This window comes from Mustelus asterias, chromosome 9 (assembly GCF_964213995.1).
Source record: "Mustelus asterias chromosome 9, sMusAst1.hap1.1, whole genome shotgun sequence".
Taxonomy (NCBI): Eukaryota; Metazoa; Chordata; class Chondrichthyes; order Carcharhiniformes; family Triakidae; genus Mustelus; species Mustelus asterias.
Window position 1 is genome coordinate 121566528 of NC_135809.1, and position 21018 is coordinate 121587545.

The 21018-nt window shown below is 45.3% G+C and overlaps 1 protein-coding gene across 1 annotated transcript in view; it reads right to left on the minus strand.

Moving 5' to 3' along the window:
* The window catches only part of ano1a (anoctamin 1, calcium activated chloride channel a), a 236639-nt gene extending 217269 nt beyond the window's left edge, over positions 1-19370 (minus strand). Inside the window, exon 1 of the mRNA XM_078220984.1 lies at positions 19232-19370. Within this exon, the coding sequence (XP_078077110.1) occupies positions 19232-19289 (58 nt within the window). The 5' untranslated portion in view covers positions 19290-19370. The remainder of the gene's footprint in view (positions 1-19231) is intronic.
* Positions 19371-21018: the final 1648 nt, after the last annotated feature.

Below are 21018 nucleotides of genomic sequence, written 5' to 3' on the forward strand. Positions count from 1 at the left end.
AGCAATGAAGCAGTCTGTGGTCCTGTCATAGTCAACCTGTGCCAGTGCTTTTGCAGTGAGAATGTGCCTGACTTGCACTTAGCTACTTAAGCAGCAGCAGCACGACTGATCGGAAGGTCACACGTATTCAAACTGATTGACAAGAGATTTTCCAATAAATAAACTCAAGGCTACGTAAGGTCAGAGGCATTTGATTTAACACGAGGGTAGCAGAACAAAGGGACATGACAATATGCTGAAATTGATTAAATTTAAGGAAGATGTAGGAACGTATTGCGTCACTGAGAGCATCAGCATTTTAATAGCTTACTGAAGGGAATTGCAGAGGAAAATGGCTTAGGTCCATTCAAGATCGGGTTGGACAATTATTTTGAAGGGAAACATAGCATCAGTTAAAGAAGGATGATGGATTACATGGATCTATGTCGCTTTCTGGCCTTGAGATTTTCTATTTTTCTGTGTGACTAAATGAAGCACAAATGTGTCGCATGACTGCTTAGAAGAGCATGTTGCGCGGTAAATTCCAGGAAGGCGCTCGTGTGCAAAAATATACTTTACAGGCTTTACATGCTTAATTCTGCCCCATATGTTTTAATTTTTCTTTGGTAGAAAATTGTTGTTGCTATTCGAAGTGTTAATGTTGCAACTGTGATATTCAGGGGAGGTCATGGCCTGGTGGTATTATCGATAGACTATTCGTCCAGAAACTTAGCTAATGTTCTGGGGATCTAGGTTCAAATCCCACCACAGCGGATGGTGGAATTTGAATTCAATATTTTAAAAAATCTGGTATTAAGAATCTACTGATGACCATGAAATCATTGTCGATTGTCGGAAAAACCCATCTGGTTCACTAATGTCCTTTAGGGAAGGGAATCTGCCGTCTTTACCTGGTCTGGCCGACATGTGACTCCAGAGCAATGTGGTTGACTCTCAACTGCCCTCTGAAATGGCCTAGCAAACCACTCAGTTCAAGGGCAACTAGGGATGGGCAATAAATGCTGGCCAGCCAGCGACGCCATGTCCCGCGTATGAATAAGAAAAATATTAAGTCTTAATGCTGCATGTAATTCTTGCTTTTGGCACAGTATGGGCGGCATGGTAGCACAGTGGTTAGCACTGCGGCTTCACAGCTCCAGAGACCTGGGTTCAATTCTCGGCTTGGGTTACTGTCTGTGTGGAGTTTGCACGTTCTCCTTGTGTCTGCGTGGGTTTCCTCCGGTTTCCTCCCACAGTCCAAAGATGTGCGGGTTAGGTTGATTGGCCATGCTAAAAATTGCCCCTTAGAGTCCTGAGATGCGTAGGTTAGAGGGATTAGCGGGTAAATATGCAGGGATATGGGGGTAGGGCCTGGGCGGGATTGTGGTCGGTGCAGATTCGATGGGCCAAATAGCCTCTTTCTGCACTGTAGTGTTTCTATAAAAAACAGTAATGTTCTAGCCAATGGCCTAGGTTTCCAATGGTTGTCCCACGGTGATTTATGCCTGAAGGGCAGTGAAGGTTAGAGTACACTCTGCGGACATAGAGAAAATATACACATTCACTGCAAAGTCCTGGAAAAACTGCAGTTCAGAGACAGATTTTTGAACAGGAAAGGAATAAAGGATTATGGTGAGCGGGCGGGTGAATGGAGCTGAGTCCACGAAAAGATCAGCCATGATTTTATTGAATGGCGGAGCAGGCTCGAGGGGCCAGGTGGCCTACTCCTGCTCCTAGTTCTTATGTTCTTATATGAAACTGGCACAGAGCAATAATGTGTGCCCATCAAGTTGCAAATAACAATAAACAGCAACAGGAAACAATGACTGGATTTGTGGAAAAAACATGTTTTTGGCCTTTAAATAAACATTTACTGGGAGTCTCAAATAGTTTGCATTTTTTTAGGATTCTTAATGTAGCAAACTATCCCATGGCACTTCACAAAGGCATCATCAGCCAAAAAATGAACACCGAGCTAAAGAAGGAAGTCTTTAAAAAAATTATACTTGGGATGTGATCTTTGCTGGAAGACAGTATTTACTGCCCATTCCTAATTGCTCTTGAGATGGTGATGGTTACTCGTGTTCTTGAGCCCCTACAGCCCATGTAGTGTAATGTAAGTACACCTAGAATGCTATCAGGAAGGCAATGGCAGGATTTTGACCCAGTGGCAATGAAGGTACAATGTTGCAGTTCCAAGTCAGGACGGTGCGTGGCTTGGAGGGAAACTTGCAGGTGGAGATATTCCAATGCATCTAGTGCTCTCGTTCTTCTGGGTGGTAGTTTGCGGATTTGGAAGGTGCTGTCAAAGAAGCCTTGGCGAATTGCTGCAGTGTATCTTGTGAAGGGTACACACTGGTGCCGCTATGCCCTGGTGGTGGAGGGAATGAATGCTTGAGGTGGTGGAACAGGACTAATCAAGCGGGTTGCTTTGCTCTGGGATGGTGGCAAGCTTCTTGAGTGTTGTTGAGGCTGAGGTCTCCCAGGAGGGTGGGGAATATTCCATCACACTTCTAACTCGTGTCTGGTTGATGCTTCAGAATTCCATGCCTCTGACCTGCTCTTGCAGCTGCATTATTTATATTTATACAGTATTTATGTTAGAAAGAGGTGACCTAACATTTGGACACAGAGATGGACCTTATTGAGGAAGAGAATGAAATGGAGAGGGGAGGGATGTTCGGAGCGAATTGAAAAGTATGAACCTCAATGGCTGAAGATATTGCCACTTCTGGTAGGTGAGGGAAGAGGTCAGAGTTGTTGGTATGATGGGCTGAATTTTGAGAGGGGTGAGCTGCGTACTGTGTAAGGCGGGTGGTGGCGGGGGGGGGGGGGGGGGGGGGGGGGGTGGGGGGGTTGTGGGGGATGGTATTTCTGTTAGGAAACCCAGAAATGCAGCTTTCCACATGTATGTAGTTTTGACTTGCCAGGTCTCCTGCAGAATCCAACCTGATTGACAGCATTAACTTCCAGTAAGGGAGTGAACATTCAGAAACAGGCTGCAAGTAAGATGTCTCCTGCACTTAGTGGGACTTTGGATTTGGGTCTAAAAATCAACCCTGCGATAGGGGTCTGATCCTTGACATCCTTGTTGAGGCACACTCCCCAACTTGAGGGATTAGTCATTAGATTTTCCTTGGAAGGGGGCGTTGGGTGGTGGAGTGAACTTAGGGGGGCTGGAAAAAGGAAACACAAAATTTAAGATCTAGACAAGTCTTCAAAAAAGCTTGGCAGCCATGTTCACATGACAAGACATACCATGGCCATTGCAGCCAATTGTCCTACAGTAGCTGAAATATATAATGGAAAAGTTGTTCAAGTCATGACTTGCAGCAGCTAGGGGATTTTCACAGTAACTTCATTGCACTGTAAATGTAAGCCTACTTGTGACGAATAAATTAACTTTGCTTTAACTGTCACCATCCATTCAAGTAAATAATTTTATATGTACATTAGAAGTAATATACAGCATCTGCATATGCGTCAATCTCAAATTCCTTAAAGTGGACAAGCAGGGGCTGTGAGATTCATCGTTATCTAATTTGTTTCTCTGCTGATTATATAGACATGTAGTAGTCCTTATTTCCAGCTACTAAGTGAGGCCAATATGGATGGAAAGCCAAGCAGCTAATGGCTCAGATCCTCCACCCCATATATCCATCATAGTATTTAATATTGCTTATCACATCCCCACTTGCAGGGAGCCACTTTCTCCCCAAAACTGCTCTCCTCTCCCTTCAGCTTCCGTGTTTCCTGAGGCCTGGAAAATCCGGTCGGCCAGGGTTAAAATAACAAATCAGGTTTAATCAAAGGCTGCCAGAGTCAGCAGAATATTAAATTAACTAACAAGCATCCTAGGAGCTGCTTGGCTTCCTACTATCTGCCCTGCCGCTGGTGAATCTGAAAGCTTGTGGTTTGGGATTGGGTTGGCTCCTCTGTTAAAGTTTTAGTATCTCATTCGACACCCAACCCACCTGTTTCTCTGATTTAAGATTTAGGCCGATGATGTTGGAGAGTCTTACAATCATTGAGCATTTCATTCGGATTAACAATCCCTGCTGTTTAAAATATCAGTTGCATTGTCATGTTAATAGCTTTTTTATATTCTTTTGGCAATCCAAGTAGAAGCCATATCTTTATTCAGTAGGATGGGGCAATGTATTCACTCATTAGAACATGAGAACTAGGAGCAGGAGTAGGCCATTTGGCCCCTCAAGTCTGCTCCGCCATTCAATAAGAACATGGCTGATCTTTTTGCGGCACCTCAAAAATGATAGCACTGCAGTACTGGCAGGACAGAAAGCAATTTGCATTTATATAGGTCCTTTAACTTACAAAAATATCTCAAGGTGCTTGACAGAGAAATGAAGAAAACAAATGATGAAGGGTGTGTGGTGGACTTCAGTTATGCCTGGACACATCCCCTGCCGGCTCGGCTCCTCCCCTTGTCACCTAGTATAAAGGTGGCTGTCTCCTCCCCCTTGTTCAGTTCGGGTCGGTTACCTGTTGGGATGTGCTCCTGATTCTGTTATGAATAAAAGCCTACAGTTGTATTGGCACACAAGTAGTCTTTTGCCTAATTGATAGCGCATCAGGGTGATCACAACTTTGGTCAGATAATTGGGTTTGAAACTATAATGGTTAAAGAATGATCATATCATATATGGCTGAATGGATGGTGTTGATTTTTAAAAATTCATTTGTGGGACATGGGTGTCGCTGGCTGGCCAGCATTTATTGCCCATCCCTAGTTGCCCAAGGACAGTTGGGAGTCAACTACATTGCTGTGCTTCTGGAGTCACATGTAGGTCAGACCAGGTAAGGATGGCAAATTTCCTTCCCTCAAGGACATTAGTGAGGCAGATCGGTTTTTCTGACAATCGACAGTGGTTTCATGGTCACCGGTAGATTCTTAATTCCAGATTTTAAAAATTGAATTCAAATCCCACCACCTGCAGGATTCGAACCCGGGTCCCCAGAACAGTAGCTGAGTTTCTGGATTAATCGTCTAGCGGTAATACCACTAGGCCATCGAACATCATATCAAAGGAAGCAAGAGTGGAAACTGGTTGCATGGCAGTGCTTATAGTTGAATTGTATGGTTGACCATCAGCTAGTGGAGCAGGCCATAATGGAATACTCATGAGAGATAAGCAAAACTGGCTGTTTAGCTACAATATAGCTATCTCATTAAAATTACTGCAGGAAAGAGCAAACCGAAATGAGCATTCTTTACCTTTTGCTGTAGCCAGTTAACATCAACAAGAGCTGCTTTGGCAGTCACTTGCACAGGTTTCATGCTAGGTTAGCAAAGGAAAGAAGGATATTTGCTTTTTTTAATTCATTCTTGGGACATGGGCATTGTTGGCTGGCCAGCATTTATTGCCCATCCCTTGTTGCCCTTGGAAGGCAGTTGAGAGTCAACCACATTGCTGTGGGTCTCATGGAGTCACATGTAGGCCAGACCAGGTAAGGGTGGCAGATTTCCTTCCCTGAAGGACATTAATGAACCAGATGGGTTTTTCTGACAATCAACAATAGAACATAGAACATAGAATATTACAGCGCAGTACAGGCCCTTCGGCCCTCGATGTTGCGCCGACCAGTGAAACCAATCTAAAGCTCCTCTAATCTACACTATTCTAATATCATCCATATGTTTATCCAATAACCATTTGAATGCTCTTAATGTTGACGAGTCCACTACTGCTGCAGGCAGGGCATTCCACACCCTTACTACTCTCTGAGTAAAGAACCTACCTCTAACATCTGTCCTATATCTCTCATCCCTCAATTTAAAGCTATGTCCCCTCATGTTAGCCATCACCATCCGAGGAAAAAGGCTCTCACTATCCACCCTATCTAATCCTCAGATCATCTTGTATGCCTCTATTAAGTCACCTCTTAACCTTCTTCTCCCTAACAAAAACAACCTCAAGTCCCTCAGCCTTTCCTCATACGATCTTCCCAACATACCAGGCAGCATCCTGGTAAATCTCCTCTGCACCCTTGCCAACATTTCCACATCTTTCCTATCATGCCGCGACCGGAACTGTACGCAATACTCCAAGTGCGGCCGCACCAAAGTTTTGTACAGTTGCAGCATGACCTCATGGCTCCGAAACTCAATCCCTCTACCAATAAAAGCTAACACACCGTCTGCCTTCTTAACAACCCTATCAACCTGGGTGCCAACTTTCAGGGATCTATGCACATGGATACCTAGATCCCTCTGTTCATCCACACTACCAAGTATCTTTCCATTAGCCCAGTACTCTGTATTCCTGTTACTCCTTCCAAAGTGAATCACCTCACACTTTTCCGCATTAAACTCCATTTGCCACCTCTCAGCCCAGCTCTGCAGCTTATCTATGTCCCTCTGCAACCTGCCACTTCCCTCCACACTGTCTACAACTCCACCGACTTTAGTGTCATCCGCAAATTTACTAATCCACCCTTCTACGCCCTCATCCAGGTCATTAATAAAAATGACAAACAGCAGTGGCCCCAAAACAGATCCTTGCAGTACACCACTAATAACTGAACTCCAGGATGAATATTTCCCATCAACTACCACCCTCTGTTTTCTTACAGCTAGCCAATTCTTGATCCCAACCACTAAATCACCCTCAATCCCATGTGTCCGTATTTTCTGCAATAGCTTACCATGGGGAACCTTATCAAATGCTTTGCTGAAATCCATATACACCACATCAACTGCTTTACCTTCATCCACCTCTTTGGTCACCTTCTCAAAGAACTCAATAAGGTTTGTGAGGCACGACCTACCCTTCACAAAACCGTGCTGACTATCCCTAATCAAGTTATTCCTTTCCAGGTGATTATAAATCCTATCTCTTATAATCCTTTCCAAAACTTTGCCCACAACAGAAGTAAGGCTCACCAGTCTATAATTACCAGGGTTGTCCCTACTCCCCTTCTTGAACAAGGGGACAACATTTGCTATCCTCCAGTCTTCTGGCACTGTTCCTGTAGACAATGATGACCCAAAGATCAAAGCCAATGGCTCTGCAATCTCCTCTCTAGCCTCCCAGAGAATCCTAGGATAAATCCCATCCGGCCCAGGGGACTTATCTATTTTTACCCTTTCCAGAATTGCTAACACCTCCTCCTTATGAACCTCAATCCCGTCCAGTCCAACAGCCTGCATCTCAGTACTCCCCTCGACAACACTGTCCCTCTCCTGTGTGAATACCGACGAAAAATATTCATTGGTTCCATGGTCATCAGAAGATTCTTAATTCCAGATCTTTTTTATTGAATGTGTATTTTTTAAATTGTCGCTAAAAGTCTCGGGAGCGAGGTTAGAAAAAATGCATTTACAGAGGGTTGCTTTAGTATGGAATGCTTTGCCATAGGTAGTGATAGAGACAGATTGCAATACATCTTGTAAGAGAAAATTGGATTAATATTTCAAGCAAAAAAAGTACAGGTCTTGGAAGGAAAATGAGGCATTGGGGTAAGTCTTTTATAATGCACATATAAAAACACAATTAGCTAAATACCCTTTCCCCTGTTATAGTTTTCGATGGCTTGATAGGTTTTAAAGGTTGCCTATTATATATAGTTGTATATTTTCAGTATATTTTGTTTCCCTCTTTTGAGATGTATATTGTTGTTTCAAAATTAGATATTTTTGGCCTTTACACATATTGGAAAGTGAGACAGAAACAAAGTGCACCTGAGAGCAAGGAGGATATAACATAACAAAAAAAGGTACAAAGTTTGAGATCATGTACAATGTATCTCAGAAGACTAAGGAAATTTGGCATGTCAGCTACGACTCTCACCAACTTTTACAGATGCACCATAGAAAGCATTCTTTCCGTTTGTATCACAGCTTGGTATGGGTCCTGCTCTGCCCAAGACCACTAGAAACTACAAAAGGTTGTGAATGTAGCCCAATCCATCACGCAAACCAGCCTCCCATCCATTGACTCTGTCTACACTTCCCCCTGCCTCAACAAAGGAGCCAGCCCAATTAAGGACCCCTCGCACTCCAGACATACTCTCTTCCACCTTCTTCCATTGGGAAAAAGATACAAAAGTCTGAGGTCACGTACCAACCGACTCAAGAACAGCTTCTTCCCTGCCGCCGTCAGACTTTTGAATGGACCTACCTTGCATTAAGTTGATCTTTCTCGACACCCTAACTATGACTGTAACACTACATTCTGCACTCTCTCATTTCCTTCTCTATGAACGGTATGCTTTGGCTGTATAGCACGCAAGAAACAATACTTTTCACTGTATACTAATATATGTGACAATAATAAATCAAATCAAAACATATTTAAAATGCAATAGGTTAGCAGAGTGGACAAAAGTCAATGCTGGAGTTGCGTGCATGTTTAAGACAATGAAGGGAAAGGTTTAGTTTGCATAAGACATAAAATACATCATTTCCAGGTGGTAATGGTAGTTTAATTTGATACAGATATATCAAATACTACAGGGCATTGAAAGCTATTGGAGAAATTATGAATTTACAGGACCATTTTAGGCCTTTATCATGTCAATGGGCTTGTTTGATTACTCAGTGCTCCCATCACTCTGCTGATTACTTTGTTTTAACAACAGTCCAACAGTTTAACACCCCAGTCCAATGCCGGCATCTCCACATCATGATTACTTTGTTTGACAGCACCATTGATGGGAATACGGATGAGATAAATCATTCTTTGAATCAGCCAATCTATAAAAATGAATGCGAGATTGATATGAGAAACTGTTTTATGTGAGAATCTCAATAATTGCCAGGATTTTGTTTGAGGCAATGGAGATTTGAAAGGTGAAAATAAAAGGGAAAATAGGAAATATGGGTTTAATAAAAAGACAGAGTCAGAAGAACATAGAAAGAAACAGGAAAGAAATATAAGGGACAGGCAAGAAGTATAAGAACTGCATACATTATCTGCAAGAACCCACAGAATGAAACAGAGAAGAAACAGTGATAGTAAAAAAACAATATTACATCATAAACTTGAATGCACACAAACAGTGAAGCAGCTTCATTGCTTTTGGCCGTATTCTCTGTACGTCCACACTGGCTCATGATAATTTGTGGTTTGCAAGCAACAAAACAAATTTTGGGAACATGAAAAGGTCACTTGGCTCTTTGTGGTTTATCTCAGTCCTACTTTTCCATGATATCTCTTAACCTCATCTTTCTCCAGAAATGTAAAGGGTTATGCGGGCATGTAGAATTAATTTTAAAATCGATAAGTGTGGTGGTAGGAGGCAAGATCATCCTTGGAAAATAATACTCTATATGGGAGAGGAGTCGAAGGTGTCTGGAGCCACTTTCCCAAATCTCTAAAAGTTGCAATGTGTGTCAACAGGGCCATAAAATAGAAACAAAGTTTTGAGGTTCACTCCAAAGGGAGAAAGTTGAAAAGCAGAGAATTATGTTGAAGTTGTACAGATGCTTGGTTAGACTACAATCAAAGTATTGTGTACAGCCCTGGAAACCATATCACAAAAAAAATGATAATGAGGCATTTAGCATTGGAGAAAGGGTAAAAGGATTTACAAGGATAATACCAGGCAGGAGAGACCAAATAGGCTGTAGGCTGGGGTTATGTTCTCTAGAAAAGAGAATGTTAATGGGGTGGCCTAACACAAGTCCTTAAAATTTTGAAGGGCTTTTTGAAATGTTTCCACTCGTGAGGGAGTCCAAAATTACGAGCCATAAATATAAAATAATTACTCATAACTCCATTTCAGAATTGAGGAGCAACTTCTTTACCCAGGGGGTGGTGAGAATGTGGCACATGAGACCATGTGGAGCAGCTGAGGAAAACAGCAAGAAAATTAAGGAACAGCTGGATAAGTACACCCGGGGAAAGGATCTGCAGATTGGGCTTGATGAAGAAGGATGGGAGGAATTGTGCAGAGCAGTGCGATTGACTCTGAACTAACCGCCTCAAGGGCAATTTGGGATGGGTATAAATGCTGGCCCAGTCAATGACACCAATGTCCCATGAACAGATAAAAAGTAGAAACATTAGGGTCATAGTTTGAGGATAAGGGATAAACCTTTTAGAACTGAGGTGAGGACAACACACGGTGGCACAGTGGTTAGCACTGCTGCCTCACAGTGCCAGGGACCAGGGTTCAATTCTGGCCTTGAGTCACTTCTGTGTGGAGTTTGCACATTCTCCCAGTGTCTGCGTGGGTTTCCTTTGGGTGCTCCAGTTTCCTCCCACACTCCAAAGATGTGCAGGTTAGGTGGATTGGCCATGCTAAATTGCCCCTTAGTGTCAAGGGGACTCCAAGGTAAATATGTGGGGTTACAGGGATAGGACCTGGGTGGAATTGTGGTTGGTGCAGGCTCGATGGGTCAAATGGCCTCCTTCTGCTCTGCAGGGATTCTAGATTCTATGAAAATTCTTCATCCAGAGAGTGGTGAATCTGTGGAATTCACTACCACAGAAAGTAGTTGAATCATAGAATCCCTACAGTGCAGAATAAGGCCATTTGGTCCATCGAGCCTGCACCAACAACAATCCCACCCAAGCACTATTCCCACCATCCCATGTATTTACCCTGCCAATCCCTCTGACACTATGGGGCAATTTAGCATAAGAACATAAGAAATAGGAGCAGGAGTAGGCCATCTAGGCCCCTCGAGCCTGCCCCGCCATTGAACAAGATCATGGCTGATCTGATAGTGGTTTAGTTCCACTTACCCGCCCGTTCCCCATAACTCTTAATTCCCTTATTGATCAGAAATCTATCTACCTGTGACTCAAACATATTTAACGAGGTAGCCTCCATTGTTTCAATGGGCAGAGAATTCCAGAGATTCACTACCTTCTGAGAGAAGAAGTTCCTCCTCAACTCTGTTCTAAACTGACTCCCCCTTATTTTGAGGCTGTGTCCTCTAGTTCTTGTTTCCTTTCTAAGTGAAAAGAATCTCTCTGCCTCTACCCTGTCGAGCCCCTTCATTATCTTATATGTCTCTATAAGATCTCCCCTCAGCCTTCTAAACTCCAACGGGTACAGGCCCAATCTACTCAATCTCTCCTCATAAGCTAACCCCCTCATCTCCGGTATCAACCTGGTGAACCTTCTCTGTACTCCCTCCAAGGCCAATACATTCTTCCGTAAATAAGGGGACCAAAATTGCACACAGTACTCCAGTTGCGGCCTCACCAGTACCTTGTACAATTGCAGCAAGACCTCCCTGCTTTTATACTCCATCCCCTTTGCGATAAAGGCCAACATTCCATTTGCCTTCTTGATCCCTGCTGCACCTGCAAACTGAGTTTTTGCGATTCATGCACAAGGACCCCCAGGTCCCTTTGCACAGTAGCATGTTGTAATTTTTCACCATTTAAATAATAGTCCATTTTACTATTATTCCTTCCAAAGTCACACTTGTCAACATTATACTCCATCTGCCAGATCCTCGCCCACTCACTTAGCCTATCCAAATCTCTCTGCAGACTTTCCGCATCCTCCACGCAATTTGCTTTCCCACTCATCTTTGTGTCATCCGCAAACTTTGTTACCCTACATTCGGTCCCCTCCTCCAGATCGTATATGTAAATGGTAAACAGTTGAGGCCCCAATCCATCTAACCAGAGCACCTGGAGGAAACCCAAGCCAGCACAGGGAGAATGTACAAACTCTGCACAGACAGCCACCCAAGGCTGGAATCGAATCCAGGTCCCTGGCTGGAATTGAACGCAGCCCAGGTCCCTGGCGCTGTGAGATAGCAGTGCTAACCACTGTGCCGTCATGCTGCCCCATTGAGGTCAAAACCTTGTGTGATTTCAAGAAGAAATTAGATATAGCACTTGGGGCTAAAGGAATAAAGGGATATGGGAGAAAGGCGGGGTCAGGATATTGAGTTTGATGATCAGCCATGATCAGAATGAATGGCAGAGCAGGCTCGAAAGGCCGGATGGCCTACTCCTGCTTCTATTTTCTGCGTTTCTATGAGTCTAAATGTCAATTGGGCCAAATGGCCTGCTCATGCACGATACATTGGACATAATTCTACAAGTAAAATTATGCTCTTTGTTGCAATGACCTTTCCTGTCAGTCTAAAACTTGTAATACAGAAATCATTTCAAAATAATTCATAAATGTGCTCAGTACGAACCATACAGTCAAGGCACAGGACAAACAATCCAATGTATTCCACGCACAGGTATGGCCTTCATAAATCACAATGTCAAGAGATGAACAACCGGATCTTTTTGACTGGCTAGGAATAAAGCGAATCCCATTGTGTGCCCTATTTATACCACACAGCTCGGGTCTCTAGATGCACTGGGCATCGGTAACATCCTGTATATGGGCCTGTGACCATGCAATGAATGCCAATGATCTGGCGCTAATAGTCTTTATGAGACATAATACGTGACAGGAGCACTCTGGCATGCACACAGCAGTGCACAACTACATCGCTGGATCATTTCACAAGCTATTTTGTTTATAGTTGTCAGAACACCACCGGCACTAATTTAAAAATAGATCTGTAAAATTATCTTTCAAAAGATCGGATGGTCTTATAAACATACACCAACTGGGATTCCCCTTGGATTCATTTTTAATCCAATAGGCGGAAAGGAGTGTCAGTCAGTTCTTTGCAGTTTGATTCCCTTCACTCACTGATAAATCTGATATATCTGCAGATAAATGTCACATCAGCTGGGGGGGCTCAGCATCCTCAGTGGGAGGTCTTAGAATTTTTTATCTCTTTCCCAAAACATTTACGGATGAATGTTAGCGCAGGATGTTTTTTTGAAGGAAAGGGATTAAGAGCGGGATTTTATGGCCTTGCTCGTCTCGAAACCATAAATTCCGGCCGGGGTCAATGGACTTTTCTATGGTCCACTTCTTGCCCACTCCGATTCCCACGGCAGGCAGAACGGTAAAATTCTGGCCATAGAATCATACAGTGCAGAGAAGGCACTTTGGCCCATTGAGTCTGCACTGATAATAACTACCACTAAAGGCGTGCTCGCTGATCCCATTTTCCTGCACTTCTCCCATATTCTCGAATATTATGAAATTCCAAGTGCTCATCCAATTATTTTTTAAAGGCTGTAAGGTTCCCGGCCTCGACTACCTTCCCAGGCAGTGCATTTTAGAATCCCACCACCTTCTTCTGTTGGACCAAAGGTATAAAAATCTTAGATCATATACCAATCGACTCAAGAACAGCTTCTTCCCTGCTGCCATCAGGCTTTTGAATGGACCTACCTAAGTTGATCTTTCTATGACCATAACACTACATTCCGCACCCTCTCCTTTCCTTCTGCCCTATGTACTCTATGAACAGTATGCTTTGTCTGTACAGCGCACAAGAAACAATACTTTTCACTGTATCCCAACACATGTGACAATAACAACTCAGATCAAATCAAAAACCTGAGTGAAAAAGTTATTAATCAAATCCCCCTCTGAATCTCCTGCCCCTTACCCTAAAACGATGCCCCTTTGGGATATTGAGCTAATAGTTGTCCGTTGCACGGGTAGTACCGGATAGTGGTGACAGGTGAGACTTTAACCCAGAGTTATAGCATGGTAGTTATTATAAAGCGCAGATGTCATCTGCAAAACTCACTTGGATATATTCTAGGTAAGGCCACATGGGGTGGGGCGGGGGGGGAGGTGTCTGTTCTATAAAGTAATCGGTCATTCCATTGTGTGGCAGAGTTTATTTTGGCGCCAGGATTGCAAACCTAACATATCAATGATTGATGATAAATTCAAATATTCTTGCATTGATTGGCAGCACTCAATTCCCCCTTATTTCCTAACACATGTCAGGCGTCGCAAATGGGTCTAAAGTAAAACAACACTGAGAATCTGAATTGAAGAGGTAAAGGTCGGAATTTTTTTCCCCTAAAATAAAACACACACTGGTTCCAAAAAAAAGCATTTCAAATGGACATGAAACAGGACTGGTAAAGTAAATCAGCAACAAGTCTTTCAGTGGCCCAAGACTGTTAACCAATAATAAAAAATCCCAGATATAAGGGACATGAGGAAAGATTTGTTTTCACACGGTGTTCTGGAATGTATAACACAATGGTGCTCCAGATTTAATGGTAACATTCAAAAAGAATTGTATAAGCTTGTAAGGAAGATCAATGCAGGGCTTATTGGGGAAAAATCAAAAGGAGCAATCAATCCGCTGGCGCTACCAAAGAGCTGGCAGAGGCACAATGGGCCAAACGGCCTCCCTTTTGCATTGCATCATTCTATGATTCAGTAAAGCAAGACAGCCTTCAATTCACATCGATGCTACTAGCGAGGTGTTACTACACACACCACTGGATTATGTAATCCTTCAGTCAGGGGCGGTTTAGTTAACTTTTGCAAATGGATGCCAACATGGAATGAGGAATGTCGGGGGGGGGGGGGGTGGCGCAGGAGCAGGCCATTCAGCCCCTTGAGTTTGCTCCTCCCTCCAGCTAGAAGTTGATCTACCTCAACCTCATTTCCCTTTGATATCTTTTCTTTAACAATTGGAAATCTATTCATCTCATGTGAACATATTCAATGAATAAGGTGGCATGGTAGCACAGTGGTTAGCATTGCTGTCTCACAACGGCAGGGACCTGGGTTCGATTGCCGGTTGGGTCATTGTCTGTGCGGAGTCTCCACCCTGTGTCTGGGTGGGTTTCCTCCCACAGTCCGAATGATGTGCTGGTTAGGTGCATTAGCCATGCTAAATTAAAGTTTATTTATTAGTCACAAGTAAGGCTTACATTAAATGAAGTTACTGTGAAATTCCCCTAGTTGCCACACTCCGGCGCCTGTTTGAGTCAATACACCTAACCACCACATCTTTCAGAATGTGGGAGGAAACCGGAGCACCGGAGGAAACCCATGCAGACACGGGAAGAACGTGCAAACTCCACACAGACAGTGAACCAAGCCGAGAATCAAACCTGGGTCCCTGGCGCTGTGAGGCAGCAGTGCTAACCACCGTGCCACCCTTGTGCCACCGTGCCGCCCTCATTCTCCCTCAGCATTCCCGAACAGGTGCCGGACTGTGGTGACTGGGGGATTTTCACAGTAACTTCATTGCTGTGTTAATGTAAGCCCTACTTGTGAAACTAATAAATAAACTTTAAACCTGAGGCAGCTCTGGGGTAGAGAGAATTCCAAAGATTCCACAACGGGAGAGGTTCCGGAGGATTGGAGGATTGCAGATGTGGTCCCTATATTCAAGAAAGGGAACAGGGACAGCCCGGGAAATTACCGACCGGTGAGTCTAACCTCAGTGGTTGGTAAGTTGATGGAGAGGATCCTGAGAGACAGGATTTATGATCATCTAGAGAAGTTTAGTATGATCAAAAGTAGTCAGCACGGCTTTGTCAAGGGCAGGTCGTGCCTTATGAGCCTGGTTGAGTTCTTTGAAAATGTGACCAAACACATTGACGAAGGAAGAGCGGTGGATGTGGTCTATATGGACTTCAGCAAGGCGTTCGATAAGGTCCCCCATGCAAGACTTCTTGAGAAAGTGAGAGGGCATAGGATCCAAGGGGCTGTTGCCTTGTGGATCCAGAACTGGCTTGCCTGCAGAAGGCAGAGAGTGGCTGTGGAGGGGTCTTTCTCTGCATGGAGGTCAGTGACCAGTGGAGTGCCCCAGGGATCTGTTCTGGGACCCTTGCTGTTTGTCATTTTCATAAATGACCTGGATGAGGAAGTGGAGGGATGGGTTGGTAAGTTTGCTGACGACACCAAGGTAGGTGGTGTTGTGGATAGTTTGGAGGGATGTCAGAAGTTGCAGCGAGACATAGATAGAATGCAAGACTGGGCGGAGAAGTGGCAGATGGACTTCAACCCGGATAAGTGTGTGGTGATCCATTTTGGCAGATCCAATGGGATGAAGCAGCAGTATAATATGAAGGGTACCATTCTTAGCAGTGTAGAGGATCAGAAGGACCTTGGGGTCCGGGTCCATAGGACTCTTAAATCGGCCTCGCAGGTGGAGGATGCGGTCAAGAAGGCGTACGGCGTACTGGCCTTCATTAATCGAGGGATTGAGTTTAGGAGTCGGGAGATAATGCTGCAGCTTTATAGGACCCTGGTTAGACCCCACTTGGAGTACTGCGCGCAGTTCTGGTCACCTCATTACAGGAAAGATGTTGAAGCCATTGAAAGGGTGCAGAGGAGATTTACAAGGATGTTGCCTGGATTGGGGGGCATGCCTTATGAGGATAGGTTGAGGGAGCTTGGTCTCTTCTCCCTGGAGAGACGAAGGATGAGAGGTGACCTGATAGAGGTTTACAAGATGTTGAGAGGTCTGGATAGGGTAGACTCTCAGAGGCTATTTCCAAGGGCTGAAATGGTTGCTACGAGAGGACACAGGTTTAAGGTGCTGGGGGGTAGGTACAGAGGAGATGTCAGGGGTAAGTTTTTCACTCAGAGGGTGGTGGGTGAGTGGAATCGGCTGACGTCGGTGGTGGTGGAGGCAAACTCGTTGGGGTCTTTTAAGAGACTTCTGGATGAGTACATGGGATTTAATGGGATTGAGGGCTATAGATAGGCCTAGAGATGGGGATGTGATCGGCGCAACTTGTGGGCCGAAGGGCCTGTTTGTGCTGTGGCTTTCTATGTTCTAACCTCCCAGTGAAGAAATCCACCCCACGTCCCCCCCACCCCCCCAAGTCATCTCAGACCTAAATGTCCTGCCTTTTATTCTGAGATTTTGTTCCCTGGCTCTGGAGACCCTCCTCCTGGAAGCTTCCTACCCTGCCCAGCCCTGGGATAATTCTGTCTGCTTGTTTGACGTCGCGGGTAACGGGAGTATCTGTTATTTATTGCATGATGTAACACATTCATGGGAACTAAGGTCAGGGCGACACGTATTCTACTCGATAAAGGCTTCCACCATGTGCTGGGATGTAATATTTATTAGAAGGGAGTCGATGGAAGTTTGGCACTTTAAACTCAGGGGTGCTGGAGCCCGCTTTCCATGAACCAGAATACAAAATATGTATACAAGAGTTATCGTGGCAATTACAATCCGCAGAGTCAGCCCGCCTCATGTTTAAGACGGCATGAAGCAAAACCAGAAAATGCTGGAAAATCTCAACAGGTCTGACAGCATCTGTGGAGAGAGAATAGAGCCAACGTTTCAAGCCTAGGTCAGCATTTCTTCCAGGTCTGACAACATCTGTGGGAGAGAGAATAGAGTCACTGATGCTTGTCAGACCTGCTGAGATTTTCCAGCATTTTCTGTCTCAGATTCCAGCAGAGATTTTGCCTTTATCAAGGTATGCTTGTACCTGGGGTTGGCTGGTAGGCTGGATGAGAACCTCGATATTGCAACCCGAGACTCCATGGGTCTGCCTGCTACCCAGCAGATGGCCAATAAATCTCACGTGTCCTTGTCAGTTACTTAATGGAAAGCGATACATGGCAGCCTTATTATAGCAGCGAAATATACATAGTGCTCTATCTCTCTCCCTCAATTGCCACAGCGTTTAGGGTGCTCAAAATTTAAAAAGCACAACAGATGCCAACTTATCTTGCTTTCCAGAAAGATCCCAGAATGGTTGGATATGTGAGCATACCTTCCCACCGAGCATGGCCAGTTTGCAGTCAGTCCCGTTCCCCACGCAGTAAGAAGTCTCACAACACCAGGTTAAAGTCCAACATGCAGGACAGGTAACACAACCCGCTGGGCGTGAGGGGTCACTGATAGGGCGGCGAGTGGTACCGAATGGCACGGTTTCTGCTCATCCAGTGGCTGGAAGGATGCCTTTAAATAAAAAAAAATAGCCGATCGACTACCCCTCCTCCTCCCCCCCCACCCCGCCCCCACAAAAACAATGGGTTGCTGCAATTTAAAATAGAGTTACAGTGATCAAACTAAGGGGAAGAATTGGAGGTCTACAACAGTGGGGTGATTTTTCTGTTGTAGATTTGGGGAGTGAAGTAGTTCCAACTTGTTAATTCTCACAAAGTGAAACAGAAAACAATGTTACAGGACAGCCAAAGCAGGCAAAACAATTTGTGCAGAGTTACTAATGTCCCTTTAAAGTATAGACTTAAGGTTTTTGCGCATAGATTTAGCCTGTTAAAGTTACTCTGTGTGCGGAGCACGTTTACAGATATCAGAAAACTCACATTGAGGATCCCATTTGCCCAGCTCGGGAACAGTGCGAAGAGGCAGTGCTACTTCCACCCCCTTGCTAAGCTGCTGCTCTCTCTCCCCTTGTGCCTTCTCCCCGGCTTTCTCCTGCTGACTCCCCGGGAGCCGTTCCACCGCCGACTGCACTTGCTAAAGTGTTCAGTGTTACTTTTAGAACCGGGCTCGGCTCCAAGCCATGTCTAGCAGATCCGACACGCAGAAATGGCGTGAAAGTTCCCTCCCAATCTTCGTGGGAGAATGTGGGAGAGAGGGTGGCCGGGGGGGGGGGGGGGGGGGAGGCCGAGGAGACACGGCCGGTTCTCCATCCCAATTTCCAAGTGGGAAGTTACTCCCTGGCTACCAGTTCGCGCTGACAGTCGCCACCGCCTTTTTTTAAATAAAGTTGCAGACTGGGATGATGAGCTAGTTTTAGTGCCAACTGAAATAGCGACAGGGCAATGGGTTACAACTGAGAACCAAAAGGGAAAATGCTGGAAAATCTCAGCCGGTTTGGCAACACCTGTAAGGTGAGAAAAGAGCTGACGTTTCGAGTCCAGATGACCTTTTGTCAAAGCTCAGGGTTTTATCCAGGGTTACAAATGGTCTAGCTTCCAGCTCCTCGAAAGAGCTAGCACAGCCAGGATGGGCCGAATAGCCTCCCTCAGTGGCTTTATCATTCCATACGATGACATTACTACAATATTAGAATTCTGTCCAGTTCCGGTCATATGTTTTCAGCACCCCTTGGAAGTTGAGGAACTTCCAACATAGTCCAGGCAAGAAATAGCAATCAATTTCATATTCTATCAAAATATACAGTAAATAGGAAGGGTTTTAACTGACAGAGGGCAATGTACAGATTGAATCCCCCACCTTGACTCAGTGACTGTGCAAGTAGTAATCGCAGTCACCTATAATAGCCACACGGCAAACACAAAGCTGATTTGTAGCGCCAGTGCTCTGTGGATTGTAGTGGCCACGGAGAGATGGAACAAACACACACACACCGAGTATTTGCACAGGCACTGAAGTTTGACTGGCTTTTCACCCATCTCGCTCCCAATCCAACTCCTTACCCCAGCCGAGTTTGGAGGGGGGACTTGGCTGTGAATTGTAACTCACCTCCTGCCCTGGTACGGTGCCCACATAGCCTCTGCAGACTGTAACCATTCCTGTTCATAGCGACCCCCTGCAACTCTTCCCTCAGTCCAGTGAGCTGTAACTGTGGCCAGGAACAGCCGGTTCCTCTATTAGGATTTGCTCTTCTGAATTATACCTCCCCACACACACACAAAACAATCCCCCCCCCCCTCCCCCTCATGTTCCCTGTCGCCACTCCTATTATTCCTAACTCCATCCAGGGAGGGAGCATTGGAAATCCAAGTTCCCTCACACATGAGGGAGGGTCTGCAGGGACCACAGAGATGTCTCCGCTCCGACACAGTTTTCTATTAATATGGCACTCTCTTGTGCCACTCAGATCTGAGAGGGTCCCACCGTTGGGTGGCACTGTTGGCCGCTCTGCCCCTCTCATCCCCTGGCAACCCTTTCACCTATCAGAAACCTCAAATGCCTCGAGTAACATGCATTTCAGGGTCAGAGGGACCCTGTTTCATCTCGCCCTCGTCAAACGCGAGTATAAACATGTTACAAGTGCGTCCGACTTATATAAACACCAATGGTAGGTTTTACTAGGCTCTGATTTTATACAGCAGAGTTCCAAACCAAATATTTTGGATGTGTCCCTGCTCCCATTAGCAGAGCTAGTGTTCCCCCCGCCCCCCCCCCCCCCCCAAGCAAACCATCCGAGTCAAACTCATACAAAGTTAGTGATATCTGAAGTTTTTGGCTGCCATTTATTCCAATCAGGTTTAGTTGCACAGTGATTAGCACTGCTGCCTCACAGCGCCAGGGACCTGGGTTCAATACCGACCTCGGGTGACTGTCTACGTGGAGTTTGCACGTTCTCCTCCATGTCTGCGCGGGTTTCCTTTGGATGCACTGGTTTCCTCCCACAGCCCAAAGATGTGCAGGTTAGGTGGATTGGCCGTGCTAAATTGCCCCTTAGTGTCCCAAGATGTGTAGGTTTCGGGGGATTAGCCATGGGTTATGGGGATATGGTGAAGGGGGAGAGGGTCTGGGTGGAATGGTCTGTCCAGTGTCAGTGCAGACTGGATGGACCGAATGGCCTCCTACTGCACTGTAAGGATTCTCTGAGAGAGTGGACATTTCCCAGAACTCACCTGATGATGTGCACCATGTATCACCATCGGATGTGTAGGTTAGGTGGATTGGCCATGATTAAATTGCCTCTTAGTCTCCCAGGATATGTAGGTTAGGGGGATTAGCCATGGGGAATGTGTGGGGATAGGGGGGGGGGGGGGAGAGGACTGTGGTGAGATGCTCTGTTGAGAGTCAGTGCAAACCCGATGGACTGAATGGCCTCCTACTCCACTGTCAGGATTCTCTGACATTTTCTTGGACACTTTCTAGAACTCACCAGATGACATGCGGCATGTATCACCATCAGATGTGCAGGTTAGGTGGATTGGCCATGCTTGAATTGCCCCTTAGTGTCCCAGGATGTGTAGGTTGGGGAATTAACAGGGTATATACTTGGGGTTATGGGGATAGTGCTTGGGTAAGATGCTCTATCGGAGAGTTGGTGCAGACTCGATGGGCTGAATGGCCTGCTACTGCACTGCAGGGATTCTATGGATTCTTTGATTGTAAAGAAAATGGATCCAGCCGCCAAAGTCAAATGCATTGATTTATCAGGGCTGCAAGTGTGAGCTGAAGGCACCCACACAGAGCGCGCCTCGCCCTAGACTGGGCCACCACCATGAATGAAATGCGGGTCACTGAAAGTGGATGCAGGATGTGCGGCAGCCCAGTGCTCCGGCTCTGGT